At 48.3% G+C, this 23,689-nt stretch overlaps 2 protein-coding genes across 6 annotated transcripts; both read right to left on the bottom strand.

Moving 5' to 3' along the window:
- Positions 1–948: 948 nt before the first annotated feature.
- On the bottom strand, positions 949–13,116 carry MEAF6 (MYST/Esa1 associated factor 6). Of its 5 annotated transcripts, XR_010026062.1 has the most exons (9): positions 12,925–13,116; positions 12,581–12,696; positions 12,102–12,189; positions 11,151–11,196; positions 10,456–10,645; positions 2,499–2,528; positions 2,297–2,355; positions 1,697–1,730; positions 949–1,282 (listed from the first exon to the last, which is right to left on the bottom strand). XR_010026062.1 is itself a non-coding variant. In XM_063139711.1 (8 exons), exons 1-8 carry the CDS (start codon positions 13,027–13,029, stop codon positions 1,274–1,276), a joined length of 618 nt encoding a protein of 205 aa, XP_062995781.1. In that variant the 5' UTR covers positions 13,030–13,115; the 3' UTR covers positions 949–1,273. The 5 variants fall into 5 exon arrangements, 3 of the variants coding, with proteins under 3 accessions (XP_062995781.1, XP_062995782.1, XP_062995783.1); XR_010026063.1 differs by lacking the exon at positions 2,499–2,528 and having other exon boundaries at positions 12,925–13,114; XM_063139711.1 differs by lacking the exon at positions 2,297–2,355 and having other exon boundaries at positions 12,925–13,115.
- A 1,682-nt stretch (positions 13,117–14,798) lies between these two features.
- SNIP1 (Smad nuclear interacting protein 1) lies at positions 14,799–23,495 on the bottom strand. Its single transcript, XM_063140431.1, has 4 exons — positions 23,366–23,495; positions 22,978–23,080; positions 21,079–21,665; positions 14,799–16,255 (listed from the first exon to the last, which is right to left on the bottom strand). The coding sequence occupies exons 1-4, from the start codon at positions 23,446–23,448 to the stop codon at positions 15,976–15,978; spliced, it is 1,053 nt and encodes a 350-aa protein (XP_062996501.1). The 5' UTR covers positions 23,449–23,495; the 3' UTR covers positions 14,799–15,975.
- Positions 23,496–23,689: the final 194 nt, after the last annotated feature.

The raw sequence follows: 23,689 nt of genomic DNA, 5'->3' as shown, positions 1-23,689 counted from the left end.
AAGGTCCCTTCTAAGGGATTGTTTCCCTTTCCTGGGAGTGACGGTCTTCCCTCTCTGAGAGTTTCATTTTCTGACTGCAGAGGAGTCACAGAAACTTTGGGACTGGGACCGTGCTATCACATCCCATAAGATCTTGTCTACGAATCCCTCTGCCTCTCCAGCTCAGCAACTTTTGCCTCAAGGAACACACATCCTCTTAGAGCCAGGAGATCGTTGTGCTGCACAGCCTCCCACAACTGCAATCCTGCAGTCCTGCACCACCTGAAGAGAGAGCCCAAAGGCCCTCTCCCCAGCGGGGGCAGAGGATTCCTCTACACACCCAGTGCGTGAATATTTTCTAACAGGCGAGGAGACATTTCATTGGCATTGCAGCCCTTCCACCTTATCTTGCTACCGGCTGTGGCAATAACGCCTCTTGTCCCAGGGATGAGTGGGGGAGCCAGTGCTAACAGATCCTTCATCTATGATGCAGCTCTGTTCTTTGGGAGCTTTACACCCCTTTTGAATAAAACCCTTTGCCCACCCCCCTCCTGCCTCCAGGCATCCCCATCCAAACGCCTCTGCTTGCAGCGCCACTGTTCTTGGCTGACCACGAAGGCAGCCAGAAACGGCGGCTGCTTTCCCCTGCCTTGATGCCTGACTTAAGTAGCTCACAGAGCAGCATCCAGAACTGACCCACAGCCACTTCCAGGGTCGGCTTTCACTCAGGAACAAGCTCAGTGAGATGAAGATTTTCTATTGTTTTAATTACAAACAGCAGGCATGAGTTTTAAAAAGAGACGCTGGCCCCACCACACCCTTTTTTCTCAAGTTGCCAGCAGAAGTTTCAGGACAATTAAATAAAACCACCCTTTTTATGTTGAAGAGGGCCACTCAAAAGAAAGAGGGTTTAATAGACAAATGGGCTGTTGAACTGATCTTTTTTTTAAAAAAAAAAAAAGTGGAAAATTAACTATCAAGGTTTAATTTAAAAAAATAAACATACAGGAGACAAAACATCCAACCAGGAGGCAGCAGCAGGAGAAGCAAACGTCCACAAGAGCATCTCTGAATGGTTGTTCTACACATTGTGAAGTGGCAGCAGCTGGGCCAGAGAAGGGCATCTCTTTCTATCAGCAAGGAAGCGAGAAGCAGCACCATCACATCCAGGCCGCAAACAACACAGGTGCGTGGTCTGGGAGGGGGCGGTTGTTGTGCTTATCCAGCCTCTTGGTGTGGACCAGCGGGGGTGGGGAAGAGGCACAGCTCCTGGAAGATTCGGTGTGGAGGAGCCCTAGTAGTCCTATGGAAGGAGAGGAGGCAGAGCGTCAGCCTGGCTGCGTATACAAGGAGCTGAGTCAATGCCTCCAGGCGCACCTGAAGCCAATGTGGGCAAATGTAGGGAAGGGAAAATTAGCACAGCAGGGCATTTCCACAGAGAGAGGCAACACCAACCACAAATTTGGAAAGTACAGCTTAGAAATTAAACCACCCAACAATGTCCGTTCATTAAAATAAGGCATTCTAAGAAGACTGGTGTCCTTTTTCCTTAGGAAAACTTTAGGCGCCTCATTTATTTTCTAGCAAATTTAGGACAGGTTTTGTATTGACCCCATCCAAACCCAATTCGAGAATTCTGCTGACATCAGAATAAGAGCCTGATTTTGGTGCTGGAGAACTGGATGGAAAACCCTGAGGATAACAGATGAATACTTACAGCTCGGGGTTTTTTGTTCAACTTGAGATCAATCCTACAAAGGAGGGAGAGAAGAGAGCTGTCAGCCGGGATTCAGTCCTAGAGCAGCTCCAAAGACATGGCCACAGCCCACGGCAGCAGCTACAACCAAGGGCACGTGGATATTCATCCCTGCTGTGTGCCAGTTCAACCAGGGCCATGTAGAACTCCCCATCCACACCCCAACCCTGCACCAAAATGAAGATTTTGCCCACGCAATCAGGAGGGAAAACGAATTAGGGAGTTAGGCAGCATACAAAGATTGTGAACATGTCATGCGCTATGTTAGCATGTTAAGGGTGCAGCTCTGAGGAGGAGACAGCAGTAACTTATTGGATGTCAGCATGTAAGAAGATTTAGCTAGGCTCATGATGATCAAACTAGGCCCTTGCATACTTGGCACTGGTGGGGAAAGTGCCAGATCCACATGGGTGAATTGGCTTCAGAAAGCAAAGCAAGAAAAATCAGTTATTAAAAAAACCTCAGTAGACGTTTATCTGCTTTTTTAAGATGATGTAAAGAAGCGGAAGAAGGAAGCTGATTGAATTTATCTTTTGCCAAGATTATTAAATAAAACATTACCTCCTTTGCGCTTTTGTCTGTATTTTAAAAAACGTGCCAGCCTAACCTAATATACATACCTACAATTAAACAGATAAACTGTGGGTTAGAACAGTTTTGACAAGAATTGTGTTGCGGGGAGGGTTGGGAAGTGAGAAGGTGGGGGAGGAAAATGTCTACACACTAACAGCACAGCACAAAAACTAAGTCAAGTCAAACTTACTCAAAGTCATAATCAAACATGCCAGACGGGCTGAGGGGCAGCATTTGAAAGGAAGAAAGCAATAGAAATTAATATACTAACGAATTAAATCAATTAGTTGATTAGCCACCCTAGCGAGATTATTCTTTATAAAAAAAAGAGAGCCCGTGACACACATTTCTTATGTCAGAATAGAGAAATGCAACGCCCTCCCCACACCCCGCCAGTTTGACATCCTGGAAATTCCCACTCTGGAGCATTTCTGTAGAGAACAAAATGAGAAAAGCTGCAGGGCCACATGGCAGGCATGGAAGAGGCCACCCCAGGGGCCATCAAAGCATCTTTTGAAGGCACAAGTCTAAGGGCAGAGCAATGGCCGTTAGGTGAGGATTTAAGAGTTGAAGAAAGGACTCCAGGTGACTCTTATGGCAAAAGCAAATTTGGGAAGAAGCACCAGAACAGATTCTGCCCCAGATATTCTCTCTCTCTCTCTCTCTCTCTCTCTCTCCCTCACACACACACACACAGACGCACATGCCTCACTCACAATCCCAGAGCGGAATCTCACAGGAACTGAATTGCAAAAAACAATAGACCGCTCAAACACAGCACGGGCATCACATCTGCCCCCCCACCGCACCCAGGAGGAAGGAAGAAGCAGAAACACCCCACAACAGTAGAAATAAGGAAGGAAAACCCTCACATTTGGGGAATAAATCTGCCAAATCACACTTTCCTTGAGCAAGCCACATACTACAGTTCTGCAGGGTTCTGGACTGGAGTGCAAGGGTAATCCCCCCCCCCCACCAGTGGTTTGGCAGGGGAAAAGCAAGCACGACCCCACCCTGAAGGCAAGAACAGCCCACTGCTGCTGCAGGAAAGGGGGACGGGACACACACACACCCCTCCCAGCAGCTGCTGCTTTGCCTGACAGACTGAGCAGCAGAGCTTAGAAGGAGGCAGAGCACATGACCCTCATCTCCACAGGGGGAACGCAGTGCACAGGCTGGCACAAAGCCATGGCAAAGAAGTGCCATTCTGGGCCCACTTTCCCCTTAGGATCCTAAGAGTCTGTCAGAGCCAGAGGCCTCCCAGAGTCCCCTGGGCAGTGCCGGACATTGCTGATGCGAAGGCCCAGCACCCCTCAGGATAGGCTCCCTCTGCTTATGGCCTGTGCTCATTCACCAGAGTGAAGCCAAGGTCATTTTCTGCCTCTGTGGGTTCTACACAGCGAGGGCCCACAAGCCAATTCTTTAGTAACCTTCACATTTCTCTCAACAGTGAGGAAGGATTGAAGTTGGTGCTCTTCCACCCCAACCCGCCACTGGAAACAGTTGCCTGCTGACGTTTTGCCCTGAAACGGCCTGTGTGTCCCTGTAAGGTTCATTTTCTTCCCCAACCTGCATTTCCCTCTGCTCCCTTTGGGCCTTTTCTAGACAGCAAGACCTTTGGAGAAGGCAGAGAGTGAGCCCTTCATTCTTTGTGCTGAGCGAAGAATGCAGGTGGCAAATAAATAGGCCTGATCACAAGATAGCCAGTGTGGGATAGCAGCAGACAGAGGGCTCTGGCCAGAGACGAGAAGGGGGCGGGAAATCTGGGAAAACATATTTATTTTTATCCCAAGAACCTTCTTTCCCCAAAATAATTGTAGAAATTGAACTGTTTGGGAGTATGAAATACTTTCTTTTAGAATGATGAATCAAATGTTTATGTAATGCTCCAAGCAAATGATTTCTAAAAACTATGTAACAGGAAGACTTTTATAACAAGATCAGAGATGTAAAATTTCTGGAAATATTGAAGCCATAGGCAAAAATGTAAGATTCTCAGCAAAGATGTAAGTGAAAATGTAGGATCTCTCTGTAAGAGCCTCAGCATAGTTATTTCTTCTATTCCTTATTAAAATTACTGGAAGTCATTTAGGGATGCTCAAAGTCATGATCAGTTTCCCAATATGTGATTTAGCGTAATACAGGAACAAAATGTGGACTCTTTAACAGTTCGGGTTTTGTTCTATGTTCCTGTGTTTCTGGACTTGTTCTGTAGCTAATCTAAAACCCACTTGTGGAAGAAACACTAGAGATTATCCCACCACTAACACCAGATGCGATGGAACAGTGTGTAGGTTATTATTTATTGTGTTTATATTCTGCCTTTTTTCCTCCAAGGAACACAATCTTCCTCCTCTCCATTTTATCCTCCTAACAACAACCCTGTGAGGTAGGTTGTGCTAAGCATCTGTGACTTGCCCAAACTCACGCAGTGAGTTTCCATGGCCAAATGGAGTCTAGAACCTGAATCTCCTGCCTCCTAGTCCAACACTCCAGCCATTACACCACACTGGCTCTCCTACCCATGTTAGTTTTAAAAACAAAACAAAAATCCTTTGGGATCTATGGAACTCACTATCACAGTTTTTAATAAAAGTTCCAAATCAGACTTCACGGCTAGGGAATGTTTCTGTAAAAGCTTTAACTTCTGCCACCAGAATAAACCCTCTTTGGCCAAAGAAGCTCAGTAACCTGGTTTCTATGGGCACAGTCATGGAACTGAAATCACCATTAAAGAACCTTTCAAAACAAATAAAAAGTAAGACGTTTATTAAGAGGAATTATTTACAAGAGGGAATAAGATGTCACTCTAAATAATAGGTGAAGATTGCTTAAATTGTGTATGTTTGGGAAGCCTGTCAATGTCTACTAGTGCTATGTGCTGCCCCACTATCAGAGGGAGTAAGCCTGTATATACTAGTTGTTTCGGAACATGGGTGGGAGGCTGCTGTTGCACCCATGTCCTGCTATGTGGGTCCCTGGTCAACAGCAGGTTGGCCATTGCATGAACAGAGTGCTGGCTAGATGGACCCTCAGTCTGATCCAGCATCAGGGCTCTTACGTGCTTATGATACCTAATAGATAAGAAACACTTTCCCAGCTACATAAGATCACAAAAGCTTCTCCTTCCGATCAGATTCCCCTAAACTCCACCCCACAAACAGGAACAGGTTCAGGAAGTTCACTAAGTGCACGATCATACGTCGATGCCTGTACGCTACTTGGAGGTTTCTGGGACCCCTACGCAAAGCAGGAGGAGCTGCAGAGGTGACCTTTGCCTCCGTGTTCCCCCCGCTCTGCATTTTGGCTAGTTGGGCTTTCCACCTGACTACCTGCAGTGCATAAGGGTGGGAGGTATGGAGGCTGGGGCAGCCTTGGGATACTGATACACCCCTTTTACTCCCTCTCCAAGGTCACCTTTGCAACTTCGGAAGCAACCGGCACGGTTCCTTCCACGACAGCTGCAAAGGGGGGGGGGGGGAGGGAGTGCAGATTCCTGGATCAATGGTTGGAGTGTTGCCTCTGACTTCGGATCCAGGAATCCGAATTACCCTATGGCCCTCCCAGATACTGTCCAGGGTCCATAGGGTTGCTCCCTAAACTTCCTCACAATCAGGAACAGACCTTGTACACCAGTCTTCCTCTGCCTTCACTTCTTCCTGCTTCTAGGATGACTAAGAGGATGATTTATTTATTTATTTTATTTTTATGATGCCCAGTAGCTGAAACTCTCTGGGTGGTTTACAACAATTCATAAAATAATGAAATGCAATATAAAAATACATTAAAACTTACATATACAAAATTTAAAAGAATTTAGACAGCTAAAAACAGTTTCAATAAACTACTAGACCTGTTTAGATGACTGGCATAAATGCCCCATCACATGCCTCTAAAGGCCATGAAATCCTTGGGAGCAGAGGGCCCTCTTAACCTGACGTCGAAAAAATGACAGTGTTGGTGCCAGGTGGGCCTGAGTGGGGAGCTCCTTCCAAGATGCTGAAGGTTTTCCCTCTGGTCAGATATAAAATAGGAACCTAAAATGTACAAGATGGTTTGCCCATAAAGTTATCATGCTTGTTATATTAAATTTAAAAGTATTGTTTATTCAGAAAGCAATTACAAACTTACTGGCAACATTTGGAGGGTTAATAGTCAATACACAGTTGGTTATTTTGCTGGTACTCCCCAGACAATGAGACTGGGTTCGGACGACACAATAGTCAATGGTTGCTTAAATAGTTCCCCATTGACTATTGTGTTGTCTGTTGAGCATTTTACACACAACAGTTGGTTATTTCTGGGAAATAACCAATGCAGATTAGCAATGGTGTGCAGAGTTGACTATCTGCACAACCGTTGATTATTGTGTCGTGTGTCAGGCTCCGTGGACTATTCCACATGTCTACAGAGTCGCGAGGCAAGAGCGGCAGAAACCCCTGCCACACTTGCCCAGCGGGGCTCTATAGGCATGGGCTAGCCTTTCTGGGAAGGGCATGGACTGCTGCTCATCAGCGGCTCCCCACACGCTTCCCAAAATATGCACATGCTACCCTGCCAAAGAATCATAGAATAGCAGAGTTGGAAGGGGCCTACAAGGCCATCGAGTCCAACCCCCTGCTCAATGCAGGGATCCACCCTAAAGCATCCCTGACAGATGGTTGTCCAGCTGCCTCTTGAAGGCCTCTAGTGTAGGAGAGACCACAACCTCCCTAGGTAACTGATTCCATTGTCGTACTGCTCTAACAGTCAGGAAGTTTTTCTTGATGTCCAGCTGGAATCTAGTTTCCTTTAACTTGAGCCCGTTATTCCGTGTCCTGCACTCTGGGAGGCTCGAGAAGAGATCCTGGCCCTCTTCTGTGTGACAACCTTTTAAGTATTTGAAGGGTGCTATCATGTCTCCCCTCAATCTTCTCTTCTCCAGGCTAAACATGCCCAGTTCTTTCAGTCTCTCTTCATAGGGCTTTGTTTCCAGACCCCTGATCATCCTGGTTGCCCTCTTCTGAACACGCTCCAGCTTGTCTGCATCCTTCTTGAATTGTGGAGCCCAGAACTGGACGCAATACTCTAGATGAGGCCTAACCAGGGCCGAATAGAGAGGAACCAGTACCTCACGTGATTTGGAAGCTATACTTCTATTAATGCAGCCCAAAATAGCATTGGCCTTTCTTGCAGCCATATCGCACTGTTGGCTCATATTCAGCTTGCTATCTACAACAATTCCAAGATCTTTCTCGTTTGTAGTGTTGCTGAGCCAAGTATCCCCCATCTTGTAACTGTGCATTTGGTTTCTATTTCCTAAATGTAGAACTTGGCATTTATCCCTATTAAATTTCATTCTGTTGTTTTCAGCCCAGCACTCCAGCCTATCAAGATCACTTTGAAGTTTGTTTCTGTCTTCCAGGGTATTAGCTATCCCACCCAATTTGGTGTCATCTGCAAATTTGATAAGCATTTCCTGCACCTCCTCATCCAAATCATTAATAAAAATGTTGAAGAGCACTGGGCCCAGGACTGAGCCCTGCACTCGTTGCCTCTCCCCAGTTTGAGAAGGTTCCATTGATAAGTACTCTTTGAGTCCGATTCTGTAGCCAACTGTGAATCCACCTAATAGTTGTTCCATCTAGCCCACTTTTAGCTAGTTTGTTAATCAGAATGTCATGTGGTACTTTGTCAAAAGCTTTGCTGAAGTCAGGATATATGACGTCCACAGCATTCCCACAGTCCACAAGGGAGGTTACCTTATCAAAAAATGAGATCAAATTTGTCTGACAGGACTTGTTCTTGACAAATCCATGTTGGCTTCTAGTGATCACCGCATTGATTTCAAGGTGTTTACAGATTGACTTCTTTATAATCTGCTCCAGAATTTTCCCAGGGATGGATGTCAGACTGATTGGTCTGTAGTTTCCAGGTTCCTCCTTTTTGCCCTTTTTGAAGATAGGGACGTTAGCTGTCCTCCAGTCGTCCGGCACCTCACCCGTCTTCCACCTCACCCGCCTTCTCTGCTGTGGCACCCCAGCTGTGGAATGAGCTCCCTAGAGAGGTTCGCCTGGCACCTACGTTATACTCTTTTCGATGCCAAGTGATGGCCTTTTTATTTTCCCAGTATTTTAATAGTTTACCATCTTAGACTTTTAACTTTGTTGTTTTAAATCTGTATTAATCTCTGCATCGCTACTCAGTTTTACCCTAGTTGTGCTTTTATATTGTACTTTGATACTGTGTTTTTTACTGTTTGTGTTATACCTTGAATTGTTTTCATGGTTTTAATTTTTGTGAACCACCCAGAGAGCTTCGGCTATTGGGCGATATAGAAACGCAATAAATAAATAAATAAATATCCTTGGGTGGGGCACCGCAGATCATGCATGTCTCTTCCACACATACCTGCGATCCATTTGGATATCAGCTTAAGGAGATGGAAGGAGCTCCTTCCATCCACTCGAGCCGATATGCAAACGGCTTGTGGGGCAGAACGCGCAACCATCTCCTGCTGGAGAGCCTTGGTGCCCCGACCTCGTTTGCCACAAACTTGTGGTGGTGGTGAATGAGGACAGGGACGCCAGGACCTCCTGCCTGCTCTCAGGTTCACCCCCACTTCCCCCGCAGAGAGCCAGCTGTCCGCTCCCCTCCCCTCCGAATGGCGGCGCTGGTTCGTGCTTTCCATATCGGGACGCTGCGAAGGAAGTTCTTTGTGCCGAAGCAGCGGGCGGCTCTCCTGCGTCTTTCTCCGTGGCGTCCCGATATGGAAAGTGGGAACCACTGCCGCCATTCGGAGGGGAGGGGGCAGGGATGGCTGGCTCTCTGCGGGGGAAGTGGGGGCGAGCCTGAGAGCAGGCAGGAGGTCCTGGCGTCCCTGTCCCCATTCACCACCACGAGTTTGTGGCAAATGAGGGCGGGGCATCAAGGCTCTCCAGCAGGGCGGAGAGCGGTTGGGAGATAGCAATACTCAGCCAAACGTGAATAGTTAACTCCACAGCTGACTACAACCATGTTGTGTTGCAGGTACCCCCAAATAGTCATCCGTGGAGTTGACTACTGTGTCGTCAGGATGCGGCCAGAGAAATAACCAACTGTGAGCTGGTTGTAAGGAACTGTGAATGGATTATTAATCCACAGTGAGTTGACTAACTCGTCCCCCACCCTCCCTCCTCTTCTCAGTCCATCTTGTATCCCATCATCCCCTGCTGCTGAAAATAAGAGTTCTGCTGGCTCGAGTAGAGCGGCTGCCACCACTTTGACCGCTCTTGCCTAGCGACTCTGTAGCCAACGAAAATAACCCACAGTGCCCTCCACACGACACGATAACCAACGGTGGTTTAAATACACCACTCTGCACAATTTCCACAAATTAACCCACTGTGGGTTAAAAAAACAAACACCTCCACACGATACGACAACTCATGGTGGGTTACGTGGATTGTTTAACCCATCATTGGTTATCATCTTGTTCAAGCCCAGTCACTGAGTTTCTTTTTAAACATTTTAAATTGTAATGACAATTGTATAAGCAAACCAAGTTATACATAATGCATCTTATATTCCTAATGTGGCCTTTCCCAAGTAACTGCTCTCATGAGATATTGGACTATAACCCCCAGCATTCCTGACCACTGGCCAATACATCTGGAGGATAATAGGTTGGAGAACACTGTCTTAAGTGTTCAAAATGACTTTAGAGCTGTAAAGAGCGCTTCAAAAAAGTACTACATACTTTGCAGTTTAACCCAATATTTCTGCTTTTTTAAAACACCCCACCCACAGAAAAAAACTTTATTTCCCCACATGGCTTCAAAATGTCTGGAAATTGTACATTGTTCGCTCTGACCAGGGAGGCCCTGCTTCAAATCCCCACTTGGCAGCCTTTGGCCAGTCCTACTCTCTCAGCCTCGCCTACCTCTTGTGGAGAGGATAAAATAGATGTGGATGTAGAGCTTATATGCCACCCTGAACTTATTGGGTGAGATATTAAAATGTAGGTACTTTCATCAACTGCCCTCCACAAAAGAAAGATTTGGTCAGATAATTTCTCTGCACCAAGTCAGAGAAATTATCCAAGGGGGGGGGGGAGATCCAAGGAAAGGGTTTCTACAAGCCCACCACAGATACACACACACACCCCACCTGGGACTTGCCCAACTCACCTGTGTCGGTTTTTGTTCTTCCGTTTTTTGTGGCTACTATGGTGGCTGCCCGAGGTGGAGGATGCAGCTTTCTGGGGTTTCACCCCTTGAACGGAGCCATCCAGCTCTTCCGCTTCCTCCTGACTTGGGTCATTCTCCTGGTTGTGGAAATCTGGGGAAGTATCGCTCTCTGTCCCACTGCCAGGCTCCCCTAGAAGAGGAGAAACCCAGGCAAGCCTCAGGTGCTCAGCTGCAGGGAAGGAGGCCCCTTCCTCAGTCTTGGCTGGAAGGGCAGTTTGGAGCCCCATCTGCTAGACCCAAGGGAAGCCCGAGGCTTGGCAGGAAGTCTCCACTGCAGGGCAGCTGAAAGGGGGGGGGCAGGGCAAGCCGTGTCTCGCCCACATCTGAGTCAGGGATTAATTTCTTCTTTAAATATATATCCCACTCTGCCTTCAGCAAAGTGGGACAGAAGTGAAAATAAACAATCTGTATAGATAGGGCAAAATCTCCCTTCTCCCTGAAATATTAGCCCTCCATAGGCAGGAAGTCATGCAATTTTCTGCTTGCCTCCTGAAGTGGTCCAGTCCCCAAAGGACCAGCACAGGCATATTTGCTGAAATTCTGAGTCTAATTTTAGAGGGCTTGCAGCGCATGAGATGGAGAAAAGTCGTGCATAGAAAACGTGGCTGAGTCACAAAGAGGGAAAACCAACTTACGTTTCTCAATGAGCTGGTCCTGCACACCGGCCAATGCACTGACCGCCTAAAAACCAGACAAGACTGGAATGAGAACTGTGAGCGCCTGGGAGACCCCAGACCACTCCTTGGCACGCTCACAGAGGAGCACAAGTGTGAAGATGATGCACGGGGATGGATGCACGACAGGGCAAGCCCAGCATTGGCCTCATGGCAGCATCTTGAGTACCAGATGCCCCCTTCCAAAATGAAATGGAAAAGTGGGTTTCTCTCTTGCCTGGCTATAAATGTATGCTGGAAAATAACTGGACTGATCCAGAAGAAATGTCAAAAGCCTCCAAAAAGCCTAATAAGACAGCTCAGGGTGAGCCCCAGTTCTGCACTGTGGCAGCTGTTGTGAACACGGGAAGGCCTGCATTTTCAATCCAGTTTAGAGGGATGGGGAACCTGCAGCCCGTGAGATGTTGTTGGACTCCAACTTCTGTCAGCCTCAGCCAGCATGATCAATGGTCAGGGATGATGGGAGTGGCAGTCCAGCAACATGTGGAAAGGCTCTCAAGTAGCAGTTTGTGCCCAGAAAGCACAAACAAGCGGCAGCTGAATCCAGACAAGATGGAAGCAGGGCCGGCTGGCTGGGATGCACATATTGCTGGCGGGGGAGAAGGGAACTGCCCAAGCCTAGACAGAGAGTAGGACTCCAGCCCTCCTTCCCACTCTTTTTATAAACAAACTTCCCAGCGCTGCAACCGAGGGATCAGTTCTGCGACTCTTTCTGACCAATGTCCTAAAGAAGGGTCCTGGAAGCCCCCGGAGGCGCTGGATGCATCGGATCCCTTTGCTCACCACCCACGTGCTCTGCAGCCAGGACCCCAGCTCCAGGCAGGGCATGGATGCGCCCCACGGGGGCCTGGGGTGGAGGGCCGCCAGCAGCAGCTTCTGCTGACACGGCTCAGGCCACCCGGGGGAACTCACAGCGGCTGACGTGACAGAGGACTTGCTGAAAAGGCGCTCAGCTTCTTTGAACTTCCGGTTCCGTCGGTCGTTCTTGCTGTTGGAGTTTCTGGACACAAGAGAGTGCGGGGAAAGTGGGCCTGAGCCCAGGCAGGCAGGGGGGCTCTGCGGGAAGGGGGCTGCCCCACCGCCAAGGACCCCGCCTCCCCCCCCCCGAGAACCCGCGGGCGGGCGGGGAGGAAGGAAGCCCTTGCAGGCTCACAGCCGCCACGGAGGTCGCCCCACAGGGGGGCTGCTGCGAGGGCTGCGCCCCACAGCCCTGCCCCAAGGCGGCGGGGGCGGGGGACCCCTGGGACTCGGGCGAGGGCGGCGGGGCGGGCGACAGGCCCAGGGGGCGGCGGGGGCGGCGGCAGCAGCAGCAGCAGCCGCCTTCGCGGCCGGAGGCCTCCGGGCCGGGCCCGGCGCGCCCGCCCGCCCGCCTCTCTCGCCCGCTGACTCACTTCTGGTTGGTGAGGTAGCGGTCCCAGCCGCGGATGATGTTGCCGTACATCTGCGTGTCCTCCAGGTAGCTGCCCTCGAAGGCGTAGATCTGCCGCTCCAGGTTGGCCAGCGTCTCCTGCGGGCGGGGAGGAGCGGCTGAGCGCGGGCGGCCCACGGCCGGGAGCCCTGCGGGGCAGGCGGGAGAGGGGCCTGCGCCGCGCCGCGGGAGGCAAGGAGCCGCTCCGCGGGCCTACCAGCGCCGCCCCTGCCGCGGGAGCCTGGGCCTCGCCGCCCGCCCGCCCGCCCTGCCTGCCTGCCTGCCTGCCTGCCCGCCTGCCCACCCCCCTCTCCGCCGCCCCCTCACCGCCAGCTCCTGCTTGCGCTTGACCAGCTCGGCGAGTTCGCGGCGGGTGTCTGGGATCTGGGGCGGGACGCCGGCCTTGGTGGCCGCCCCGTGAAGCGTCGCCATCGCCGCGGGCAGAGACCGGAGGCCGCGAGCACGAGGAGCGGGCGAGAGACAGAGGAGCCGCCGCCGCGGAAGGCCCGGCCCAGCCAGGCCCGCAGCAGCAGCAGCAGCAGCAGCGGGAGGCGGAGGAGGAGGCGGAGGAGGAGCGCGAGCGCGAGGCGGAGGCGGAGCCAGCGAGGCCGGCGGCGGCGGCGGCGGCGGCGGCAGCGGTTCCGGGGCCCTCGAGGGGCGCTTCACGGCCGCTGCAGCTGGGCTCGGCGAGGCCCCGAGGAGCGCCCAAGACGCCGGCGGCAGCGCGGCTCCAGAGCAGCCGAGCCGGTCTTCGGGACGGCTGGAGGGGGGCCGCCCCCCCTTGCTTCGGACTGCGCAGGAGCTAGGCCCCCGGCCCTGCCTCCCTGGCCAGCAGCGTGGCTCCAGCCATGGGCGGCGGCTGCGGGCGCTTTCCCGCCCACGGAAGGAGGAAGAAATGAACGGGGGTGAAGCCTAGATCAGGTGGGCTTCCAGCGAGACCCGGAGACTTAAGACACCAGGAACAAAGGGGCCATGGCTTTAAGGTGTTTGATATTCGGATTAATAAGAAATTAAACCAGTTGTGGTTTAAAATTACTTTTATAAGACTACGGCCCTGTATGCTTGTCGAGTGAACACAGCCTTGTGTGTGTACAGGAACCATGAACGTTGGCCAGTAAAGGCCTGATTCTGACTGAGTTCGCTTGATGGATGCAGCCCATGCTGGCTTATATAAGCCACACACTGTGGCTTGTGGCATATGCTGGTGGCCAATTTAAATGCTTACCCCCACCCCCGGCCCACCACACCTGAGCAGCAGGGGTTGTTGGAGGGTTAAATAACCCATGGTCTGCTGTGGGGTTGAGGATTGCTTAACCCTCAAACCTTGTCACCCAGATTTGGACCACACAACCATAGCGGTTGAATATTCAAAATGGCCTTTGACACAGGCAAGCCACCATTGTTTAAGTAAGCCACAATAGGCTGCATGATTGTGCGAACTGGCCCATTACATTGAATGTGGCCAGCAAACACAATCCTGCATCCCCTTCCTGACAGCTTCTCAGACAAAGGCTTCTGATAAATGTCCTTTCATCCATAGTTTTTTGTTCTGCCTTCCTAAATATAATTTTTGTTTTGACTTATATTTAATTGCTCACTTACTGTATTTTAATATGTTGCTCACTGCTTTGGGATCCCTTTCAAGTCATGGAGCAGTATACAAATAAAATGGTGTTTCTAAGCAGAGGCATATCAAAGATTCTATAGACTCCACAGTCAATAGGCTATGCAGAGGTTGTGAATAGTGCATTTGCCAGGGCCCAGAGTGTAAGAATTAGCTTGTGGCATCAGAGTAAAATCCATCTGGTCCAGCCTTATATTTCTGAGAGGGATCACCTGCACTCTTCTGCTCACAATGTTACCGCATGGAAAAGAAATGGGTTGGATTATCGGGCTTTGGCTACGAACAATAGACCACAGAGCTTCTTCAGAGAAAATCTGATGTCAGTGTCAATGAAAGCTTATGCTGGAATAAATTTGCTAGTCTTTAAAGTGCCACAAGACTCTTTTTTCTGCAACAGACCAACACGACTACCCCTCTGGAGAAAGACTAGAATGGTTTCCACTAGACAGCTGCTGCTTGTAGAATGTATTAATGAAAATGAAAAATGCCAAAGGTAGTCTTTTCTGATTATTTTGATTAGTCATATCTTAGAGAAGTAGGAGAGATTATTTTACATAAAACAACAACATAGCATCAGTGAGGGTATTCACGCTAAATTTACAAATCCTTTATTTATTTTAAAAATAGGGACTCGTAGGATCCCAGAGATATTACTGTCCAGAACAGTCTCTGTTACCAACTGCTTGAAAACCTGCAAATTTGGCCCAAAATGTACATGATAAACTTTATCTTAATGTACACTTCATATTGTTCTACACACACAATCCTATTTACACAATACATTTATGCAAACAGAAAGTGCTCTCAAAGTGTGGGCCAGAAAGGAAAGTTATTGACTCGGGTACAGCAAATTGTTTCATTTATTACAAGGCAGCTGTGCACAAAACTTCAGTAATAGAAAAAGTTTTCAGGGCTCAAAAAGCTTACTGTGGAACAAGTTCTTGTGCCCTCCCACAATGATGAATACACGGCCTCTCCTCTTGCTACCAGTTGGCATCTGTAAACAAAGGAAACTATTCTTATTTTAATTTTGGGAGGGAAATTATACTTGCCAAACTAAGTGAAAAATATATCCATGGGGCAGTACAGGCACCACAGAAAGAAAGAAAGACAGACACACACACACACACCACTTCACTGGTAAGGAAGCCAGAAAGACACAGGAACAGTTCCTTTTCAGCCCAGACTGCACTGCCTGGGATGTGCAAAGGATATCCCTGAAAACCTATTTTGATGCGAAATAGTCTACATGAACCCTAGAAATACATAAAAAGTTATGCATTTTTCATCTTAACACATTATAAAGACAACTAGAGACATTACAGAACACCCATCAGGCTTTGTTTATCCCAAAACTCTACTTAAAAAAATAAGTAGCATCTATTTTAAAACTGTTTTCAAGGGGGAAAGAAATAAAAAGCAAAATAAAGTGTTAGTTATTTGGAAAAGGCCGTGTTTTGTCCAGTATGGTTTGTTGCTTCAAGATATACTAAAGAACTCCAGCACCACCACTGCTCTGCCAAGTTAGGCATGAAAAGCACCCTCCGTTCCTTGAATCATCTGAGAAGCCACAGGTCCATAAACATCAACACAGTGAGTGTATGAGGAGTTCCCAAAACCACCAATAACGTGTCCAGTTAAAGACAGCAGATTTTAAGGCAGTGAGAGGCATCAGTACAGCAAGGACTCAACATCCTCACTAAGGATTTGAGCTCAGCTGCAGAAAAAGGTTCCATCCACACCCTAACTTGCTGTCAGGTAGATTCTTCCTCCTCCTCTTCCTCCTCCTCTTCCTCCTCCTCCTCCTTCTCTGTCTTCTGATCCACCTCTGTGGTATCTGATGACTCATGGAGGAGGACATACTCCCTGCTGCTGAACCCGAATTTCAACACATCCTTCTCTTTCAATTCATAATAGCGCTGAGGCTCAATTCGCTGGTTATTCAAAAATGTGCCATTGCCTGAGCCAAGGTCAATGATGTAGGGCTTTACCTTCCGGCCCGCGGTGCCATCAGAGCGGGTGTATTCCACAAGCCTTGCAAGAAACAGAGATTCATGTTGATTAACAGAAGCACACCTGGAAGCACAGCGTTGTCACACGGCATGTGAACATTACATTTTGCCCCATTTCCAGCCTCTTCTCTAAACTCTGCAGAGACCACACCTTTGCCCAAGTGTCCCTCCCGCCCAGAGAACTCCTTCCCCCTATCTGCAGCCTCTGAAGAGCCTGCATGTGCCCAGGTGAATCAGGACTGACTGCACTTCTGATACTACCAGAGACCCTTCTTTCAAACATCTTGGCATCCTGCCACCCTTTCTGCCCAAACCCCATTCCTATTCATTGCCTTTCTTGCTTTTCTTCTACTGTTCCCTCTGGAACGGCCTTCATCTAGGAAATGGTCATGATCCAAGATCACAATCCTTTCTCGGTTGCTCAAGCTACTTGCCCTCCTTGAAACCTGGCTTCATCCCTCTGATATTATCAGTGTTCCAGTCCGCACCTTCATTTCCTCCCTGCCCTCAACGTTCGACATATTTGCCTCATTGGTCCAACAAACTATTTTTTCTCTCAGTCCTAGCCCTGGCTCACTCACTCCATTCAAAATCTGTTTGTGTGCAGCTCAATACTTTTAGAGAACAAAGAGTTTGCTCTTTTGCCATCAACGTGGCGAAACGACGCTGTTTCACCTCTGCACCACAGCAAGTCTAGGACTCCCAAGCACTGCTCTAGCCTGTCCATCCCCCTCCCCTTTCCTCACTCTTTCTCCTCAAGATTGTGCTTCCTTCTTCAGTGCTAAAACTGAATCCATCCTCTCTAACTCTCTCCTCTTTCAGCTCTCCCTCCACTGGCCCTCCCCTTTCCGTTTTTATAGGAGTGGAGGACACCCCCATCTTATTCTCCCTTGACTTCTAGTTCCCATCTCCTTTGTCATTAACCAGGCTCTCCACCATATCATAAGCCTACCTCGCTCCTCTGTCTCTTTCCATTTAGCATTCAAACATAGCATAATTCCCCGTTCTCCCCTCTCCCCTGCAATATACCTTGAAAATTCCTGGAATGTGTTACTTACTCCATCTTTCTTGCAGTTCCTATTTACACACACACACATCTGGCTTCCACCCTCTGCGCTCCACTGAAACTGCCTTCACCAAAACCACCACCACCTCCTCTGTGCCAGTCCTCATCCTCCTTGACTTCTTTGCCACCTTCAATACACATGATCACTTTCCCCTGCCTGGCTGCCTTTATTCCATAGGCCTCTGGAATTCTGTCTTCTGCTAGTTCTCTTCCTACCTAACTTCTTTCGTTCTTTCAATGTTTTTATAGGGGACACACTGCCTCAGCTTTCCCTCTCTCCTTTGGAGTCCTTCAGGGCTCTGTACCTGGCCCTCTACTATTCTCCCTCTATATAGTGCCCCTGCGTAGTATCATCCCATCCCATGGCTTCTCCCTTAAAAAAAAAAGCCACCTCGGGGAAAATCCTGGTGATCATCTTCTCTCGGGACTTTTGTTGTATCACCTTCAATGCCTATCCAGCACTTTTCTGCCAAACCTAATTCACCTCTCTAATTGCTCTGACCATGTGACACCCCTTCCTGAAATACCGCCAGTGGAAGATGAGGCTTGATGGGTACACCTTGTTTCAGAGAAATAGGCAACACAAGAGAGGAGGTGGTGTAGCGCTGTATATCAGGAATGAACTTACCTGTACAGAAGTAATGGAAATACAAGTCTTGAAAACCTCCAGGTTAAGACAGAAGAGAGACCTAACAGAAGGGATATCTTGCTAGGTGTTTGCTACAGACTACCAAACCAGTCAGAAGAGTGAGATGACAATTTACTAAAGCAGATTACTGAAGCCTCAAAAAAACATGAAGTGATTGTGATGGTAAATTTCAACTACCCACAAATTTGTTGGATGTCAGAAAAGTTCTTGACTTGTACTGGTGATAATTTTCTCTTTCCAAAGGTTGAGGTGGGCACTAGGGGATCTGCTACCTTGGATTTGATTCTTACTAACAGGGAGGAGTTGACTAAAGATATTAAAGTGGGGAAAAAATTGGGTACAAGTGACCACACATTGTTAGAGTTCGTGATTTTGACAAATAGTTTGGTAAAAAATGGTCAAACAACAAACCATGGATTTTAGGAAGGCCAATTTAAACAAACTAAGAGAAATAGTAAGGAAAATACCATGGGTAGAAAACCTTAAAGGCATGTGTGTTGTAGCCAGCTGGGATTTCTTGAAAGAAGAATTAAGGATAGCACAGTCTCAAACAATACCAATGAAGAAGAAAATGAAGAGACGTCTAAAGAAGCCAACGTGATTGAACAAGCACTTCATGAAGGAATTGAGACTAAAAAAAGGGTGGTTACTGGCAATGGAAAGAAGGGCTTCTGACCAAGGAAGTCTACAGAGCTTTGGCCCAGAAATGTAGAAATGAGGTCAGGAAGGCAAAGGCAGAAAATGAGCTCAGGCTAGCAAAGGAGGCAAAAACCAGCAAGAAGAGTTTCTTTAAATATGTCAAGCAACAAGAGGAAGACAACAGAGGCAGTGGGCTCACTGCTTACACCAAATGGAGGAATCTTAACAGATGACCAAGAGAAAGCAGAGAAAGTCAACTACGATTTTGCCTCTGCCTTTACATCCAAAGGAAATGATGAGTTGAGTGGAATAGACTGGGTATGAACACAACAGGAGGGTGTGGATCAATAAGGATGTGGTACAGGAACTTCTAGCCAATTTGAATGCCTTCAAGTCCCTAGGCCCTGATAAAATACACCGTAGAATATTAAAGGAACTGGCTGAAGAGCTGTCAGGACCTCTGTCAATTATCTTTTAGGAGTCCTGGAGAACTGGGGAGGTACTAGGGGATTGAAGAAAAGCAAATGTAGTCCTCCTCTTCGAGAAAGGGAAAAAAGACGATCCCAGTAATTACCAACCAGTGAGCCTAACCATCAATCCTGGAAAGATCCTAGAGCAGGTAATAAAGCAGGCCATTTGTAAGCATCTTGTAGACAATGCTGTGCAGAGTCAGCATGGCTTTGTTAAAAATAGGTCATGTAACCAGTGGGGTAGCACAGTGCTCTATCTTGGGGGCAGTATTATTCAACATTTTTATTAATGACCTGGATGATGGGATTGATGCACTTATCGAATTTGCAGATGATATAAAACTGTGAGGTCTGGCCAACCCCCATGGTGACAGAATGAGACTGCAATCTGACTTGGACAGGTTGGAAGACTGAGCTGAGAGAGACAAGATGTCCTTTAACAGGGAGAAATGTAAGGTATTACATTTAGGGAGGAAAAATGTAGAGTACACATACAAGATGGGGGATTCATGGCTTGGTAGCACTACATTGGAGAAGGTTTTGGGTGTGGTCGTTGACAGCAATGTGAACATGAGTCAGCAGCGTGAGATAGCTGCTAGAAGGGCTAATGCAGTTCTGGGCTGCATTAGAAGAAGCATTGTATCAAAGTCCTGATTCCTCTCTACTTGATACTAGTGAGAGCACACGATTCTGGGCACCACATTTCCAGAAAGAAATTGACAGGTTAGAACAGGTTGAGGAGGGCAACAGAGATGATACAGGGACTTGAGGCCATGCCCTACAAGGACAGGTTGAAGGAACTTGGGATGTTCAGTCTGGAGAAAAGAAGCTGAGGGGAGACATGTTAGGTACATAAAAGGATGCCTTCGGGAAGATAGTCAAGAACTATTTTCCATGGCCACAGAAATTAGGACCCACAACAATGGGTATACATTACAGCTACCTAGATTTTGATTAACTATAAGGAAAAACTTCTTGACAATAAGATCTGTACAACAGTGGACCAGTCTACATATGAAGATTGTGGGTTCTCCATCTCTGGAGGTTTTTAAGAAAAGGCTGGACAGCCACCTCTCATGGATGGTGGAACTGGTTTTCCTGCGCATTGTAGAGAGTTGGACTACATGATCCTTGTGGTCCTTTCCAACTCAACAATTCTATGATTCTACACCCACACTGGCTCTCTGTTCACTCCCAGATCCTGCACAAACTTCTTGTCTTTACCTTCGAAATCCCCCAAATTCTGCCCCCCTCCTCATTTCTCTGCTCTTATATCCCAATGTATCTCTTCTTGTAACATTCACTCTTCCAGCTCACCTTTTTCAGGAAGCCTTTGGAACATCTCACCAGTGAAATAATTGTGTTTCCCCCACTCCTGTTTCTCCCAGCCTCCATTCCTCCTCTTCCTTTGTTGTTTCCTTGTGTCTATTTAAGCCCCTTGGGATAGGGAGCTGTCACGCACATATTCTTTGTAAAGTGCCACGCACATAGATGGCACTATATTATTAATGATAAATGTAGGTCACACATTCCTGTACTACATGACCCAGTAAGTAACTAAAACATTTCCTCTTTCAACACACAAACAGCACCATTCTCTTGAGTAGTTATCAATAATGTATTTAATCCCCTTCTCCCAAGAGTGTCTGCCCTGACTGACTCTTTCAGCCCTTCATTTGCACTATTATTAATACTCCTGTTGATAGTTCTTACACTAGTGACACTGTAGGTGAGAAGAGAGATGTTATGATCAAAAACACAGGGGATAAATTTGTTTGGCAGAAACTTTCAGGACAAGGATGAAATGGCAAGGAGGCAGCAATTGCAGGTGAGTACACACTTGGCCAACCAAATGATCCACTAGAAATCATTAACACTGTCTCCTGTTCTGTGCTATATACATTCCAGGCAGTAAGCTGGAAGTATTGTCTAATCCAAAACTCATGGCCACTCAAGAGTTCACAGAGACATGAAAGCATCTAGTGTTCCCCATCCCACCCCCACCACAGACCAAGACTTACCGGTACTGAAAGACAGCATGTTGTTTGGAGCATGAGGGATGGTCAATGGGGATATCAGCAATGCGCCGGTGTCTGCCCAACAGATAGGCACTCTGCCTGTGAATGTACATAACTGGAAGAACCTCATCATTCTTAAAAGGATACAGGCGCCATCGCTTTTTGGGGATGCGTGCTTCTGGGGGCTCTGTGTATTTGATCACGACGCCACGGAAAGTGTTGGAATCCTCCAAGAGTGCTCCAGACAGTTCAAAGCTCGGCTTTTCTTTGTTACCTGGCTCTTTGTCTGTGTTCTTGCTGTCAGGCCCCCTTGTTTCCTGATTCTCCTCCTCATCACCACTCACTTCCATCTGCTGACGATGCTCACGCCGTCGCTCATTATAGAATTCCCTCTGTGCTTGCTGATCCTGGAAATGATGAGTGTCTCTTTCCCTTTCGTGACTCCCAGGCTGATCTCTATGGGACTTCCTTCGGCCTGAATGGCCCCGGTGTCTGTCTTTGTCATCGCTTCTGTCTCGCCTGTGCTCAAGTTCAGAATGATCTCGATGCTGTCGTTCTTCATGTCCCCTCCGGGAGCGATCCTCTCGCTCCTATAACAGTGAAACAACAAGAATTAAGTTAGAAGACGTATTGAGGAATATCAATGATGCACATTTTCATATTTTCCAAATACATTTTCTAGAACTGAAAGACTTAGAGAGCAATCCTACGATACTTAGCTGAGGGTCCCAGGGACTGTATTGATTGCATTCCCCCTTCACAGTGCTCCAACCTCAGAAGGGGAAGTCAGGAGATCCAACTCCCCTTCCTCTTGCAGCCATCTGCCCTCTGAGGTTGAAAAGAGACCTTGGAGGAGGAGGGGGGTGTTCTGGTGGGTGTGGAGGGGAGGAAACCAGAGAGGCCAGGATACAAGTTATCCCAAGCCTCTTCCAGCCACCTTCCCTCCCTCTGAAGCACCCTCCCTAGACGGGCTAAGATGTAGACCTAGCAAAATCTGGATGAAGAAGCGAAGATTGCCTCTGCCACTTCTCCCACCGTTCATTGGATGATCGGATGCCTCCAAAGTCAGGGGCTTCCAATCACTAAGGGTGCAACTGGTAGGACTGAACTCTAAATCTGTTAGTCAGTACAGTGGTGCTTTGCTTAATGGCCATATTTTTTTCCTGCTGTCTTAAATTTAAGCTACAAAACCTTGAAGGCTCAGATTCTGGAGAAGTAACCATGTAAGTCTTGTGACACCTTGATAACTAACAAATTTATTACGGCATAAACTTTCAGAGAAATTTGTCAGGTCTTTAAAATGTCACAGTAGTCTTCATTGTTACAGGGCTGGGCAACTGGTGGCCCCCCAGATGACTTGGCCTGCATCTTCCATCATCCGTTGAACACTGGCATTGCTGGGTAGAACTAATGGGAGTTGTAGGCCAAAACATCTGGAGGGCCACAAGTTATCCACCCCTGAGATTATTTCTGGCTTCCCAAATTTGAATAATAACAATAATAACAATAATAATAATAATAATAATAATAATTTTCTCAAGCAAGCTAAACTGTAATTAAAAATAATTGAGGATCCTTGGTGAAAAAACCCTCCTGAAATGTTACAGTGTGCTTGAACTGTTAACTAGCAGAGTTAGAAACTGGGCAATAAAGCTATGATACATAAACTACAATCCTAAACACACTTGCTAGGGAATGAGACTTCTGAAGAAATATGTGTAGGGATGTAGTTTTATTCTGCTGGTAGATTTAATATTTGCTCAGGATGTAATTTCCTATTCAAACAGCTTTTCTCTCAATGTGTCCATACTTGTTTTGCTCCCAAGCCTTACCACATTTCCCCGTCATATCAAGAAAACCACCATGGAGCCCCTGAACATGATTTGCAACGCGTCCATTTACCTGCTTCACTTTAGGTATAGCATGATGGGGACTTCGGCTCCTTTTCTCTCGGGGAGATTTCCGTCTTTTGTCTGAGGACTTGTTTTTCCGCTTGGACTGTGATCTTTTAAGATACAAAAATCAAATTAGGCACCAGGCTCCCCATCAGTAGAAACAGAGAAAGCCAGAAGGGCACACGCCGCTCAACACACCGGGCTCGAGGGCCCAACCGCAGCCCCACGACTAGCCGCCCAAAGCCCAGCACGCCAGCGGCGCTCCAGGCCCGCTCTTTAGGGGGCCCCGCGGGCGACGGGGCGGCCCGGCCCGAACCCTCCTCCTCCTCTCGGTCGCTGAGGCCCAGGCCCAGGCCCAGGAAGCGCGAGAGGCGGAGCCTACTCAGGCCCGTTACCTGCTGGCGCCCGAGTTTCCCGGCGGGGAGCGGCTTCCGCGCGGGCTCCGCTTCCTGTGCCGCCGACGCGCGGGCTCCTCCATAGCAGCGGCGCGGAGCTCCCGTCGCCTCTCGCTTCCGCTACCAGGTCGTTATGAAACTCCCCACCCGGAAGCACTTGCGCCGTCTCTGCGGGCTGCTCTACCCCCGCACTCTATGGTCCCGGGCGAAGCAGCCACGCGCCCCCTGCCGGCTGCTCCGCTTGGGGCAGCCGCCTCACGCCGCAGGTCCAAAGGCGGCTCGAGGGCCTGGCCAGGGCCCACGCCGTCAGAGGCAGCGAGGGGG

Source organism: Elgaria multicarinata, chromosome 13 (genome assembly GCF_023053635.1).
Source record: "Elgaria multicarinata webbii isolate HBS135686 ecotype San Diego chromosome 13, rElgMul1.1.pri, whole genome shotgun sequence".
NCBI classification, from domain to species: domain Eukaryota; kingdom Metazoa; phylum Chordata; class Lepidosauria; order Squamata; family Anguidae; genus Elgaria; species Elgaria multicarinata.
The sequence above is the reverse complement of the archived record's forward strand: the minus strand, read 5'-3'. Positions and strand labels throughout refer to the sequence as shown.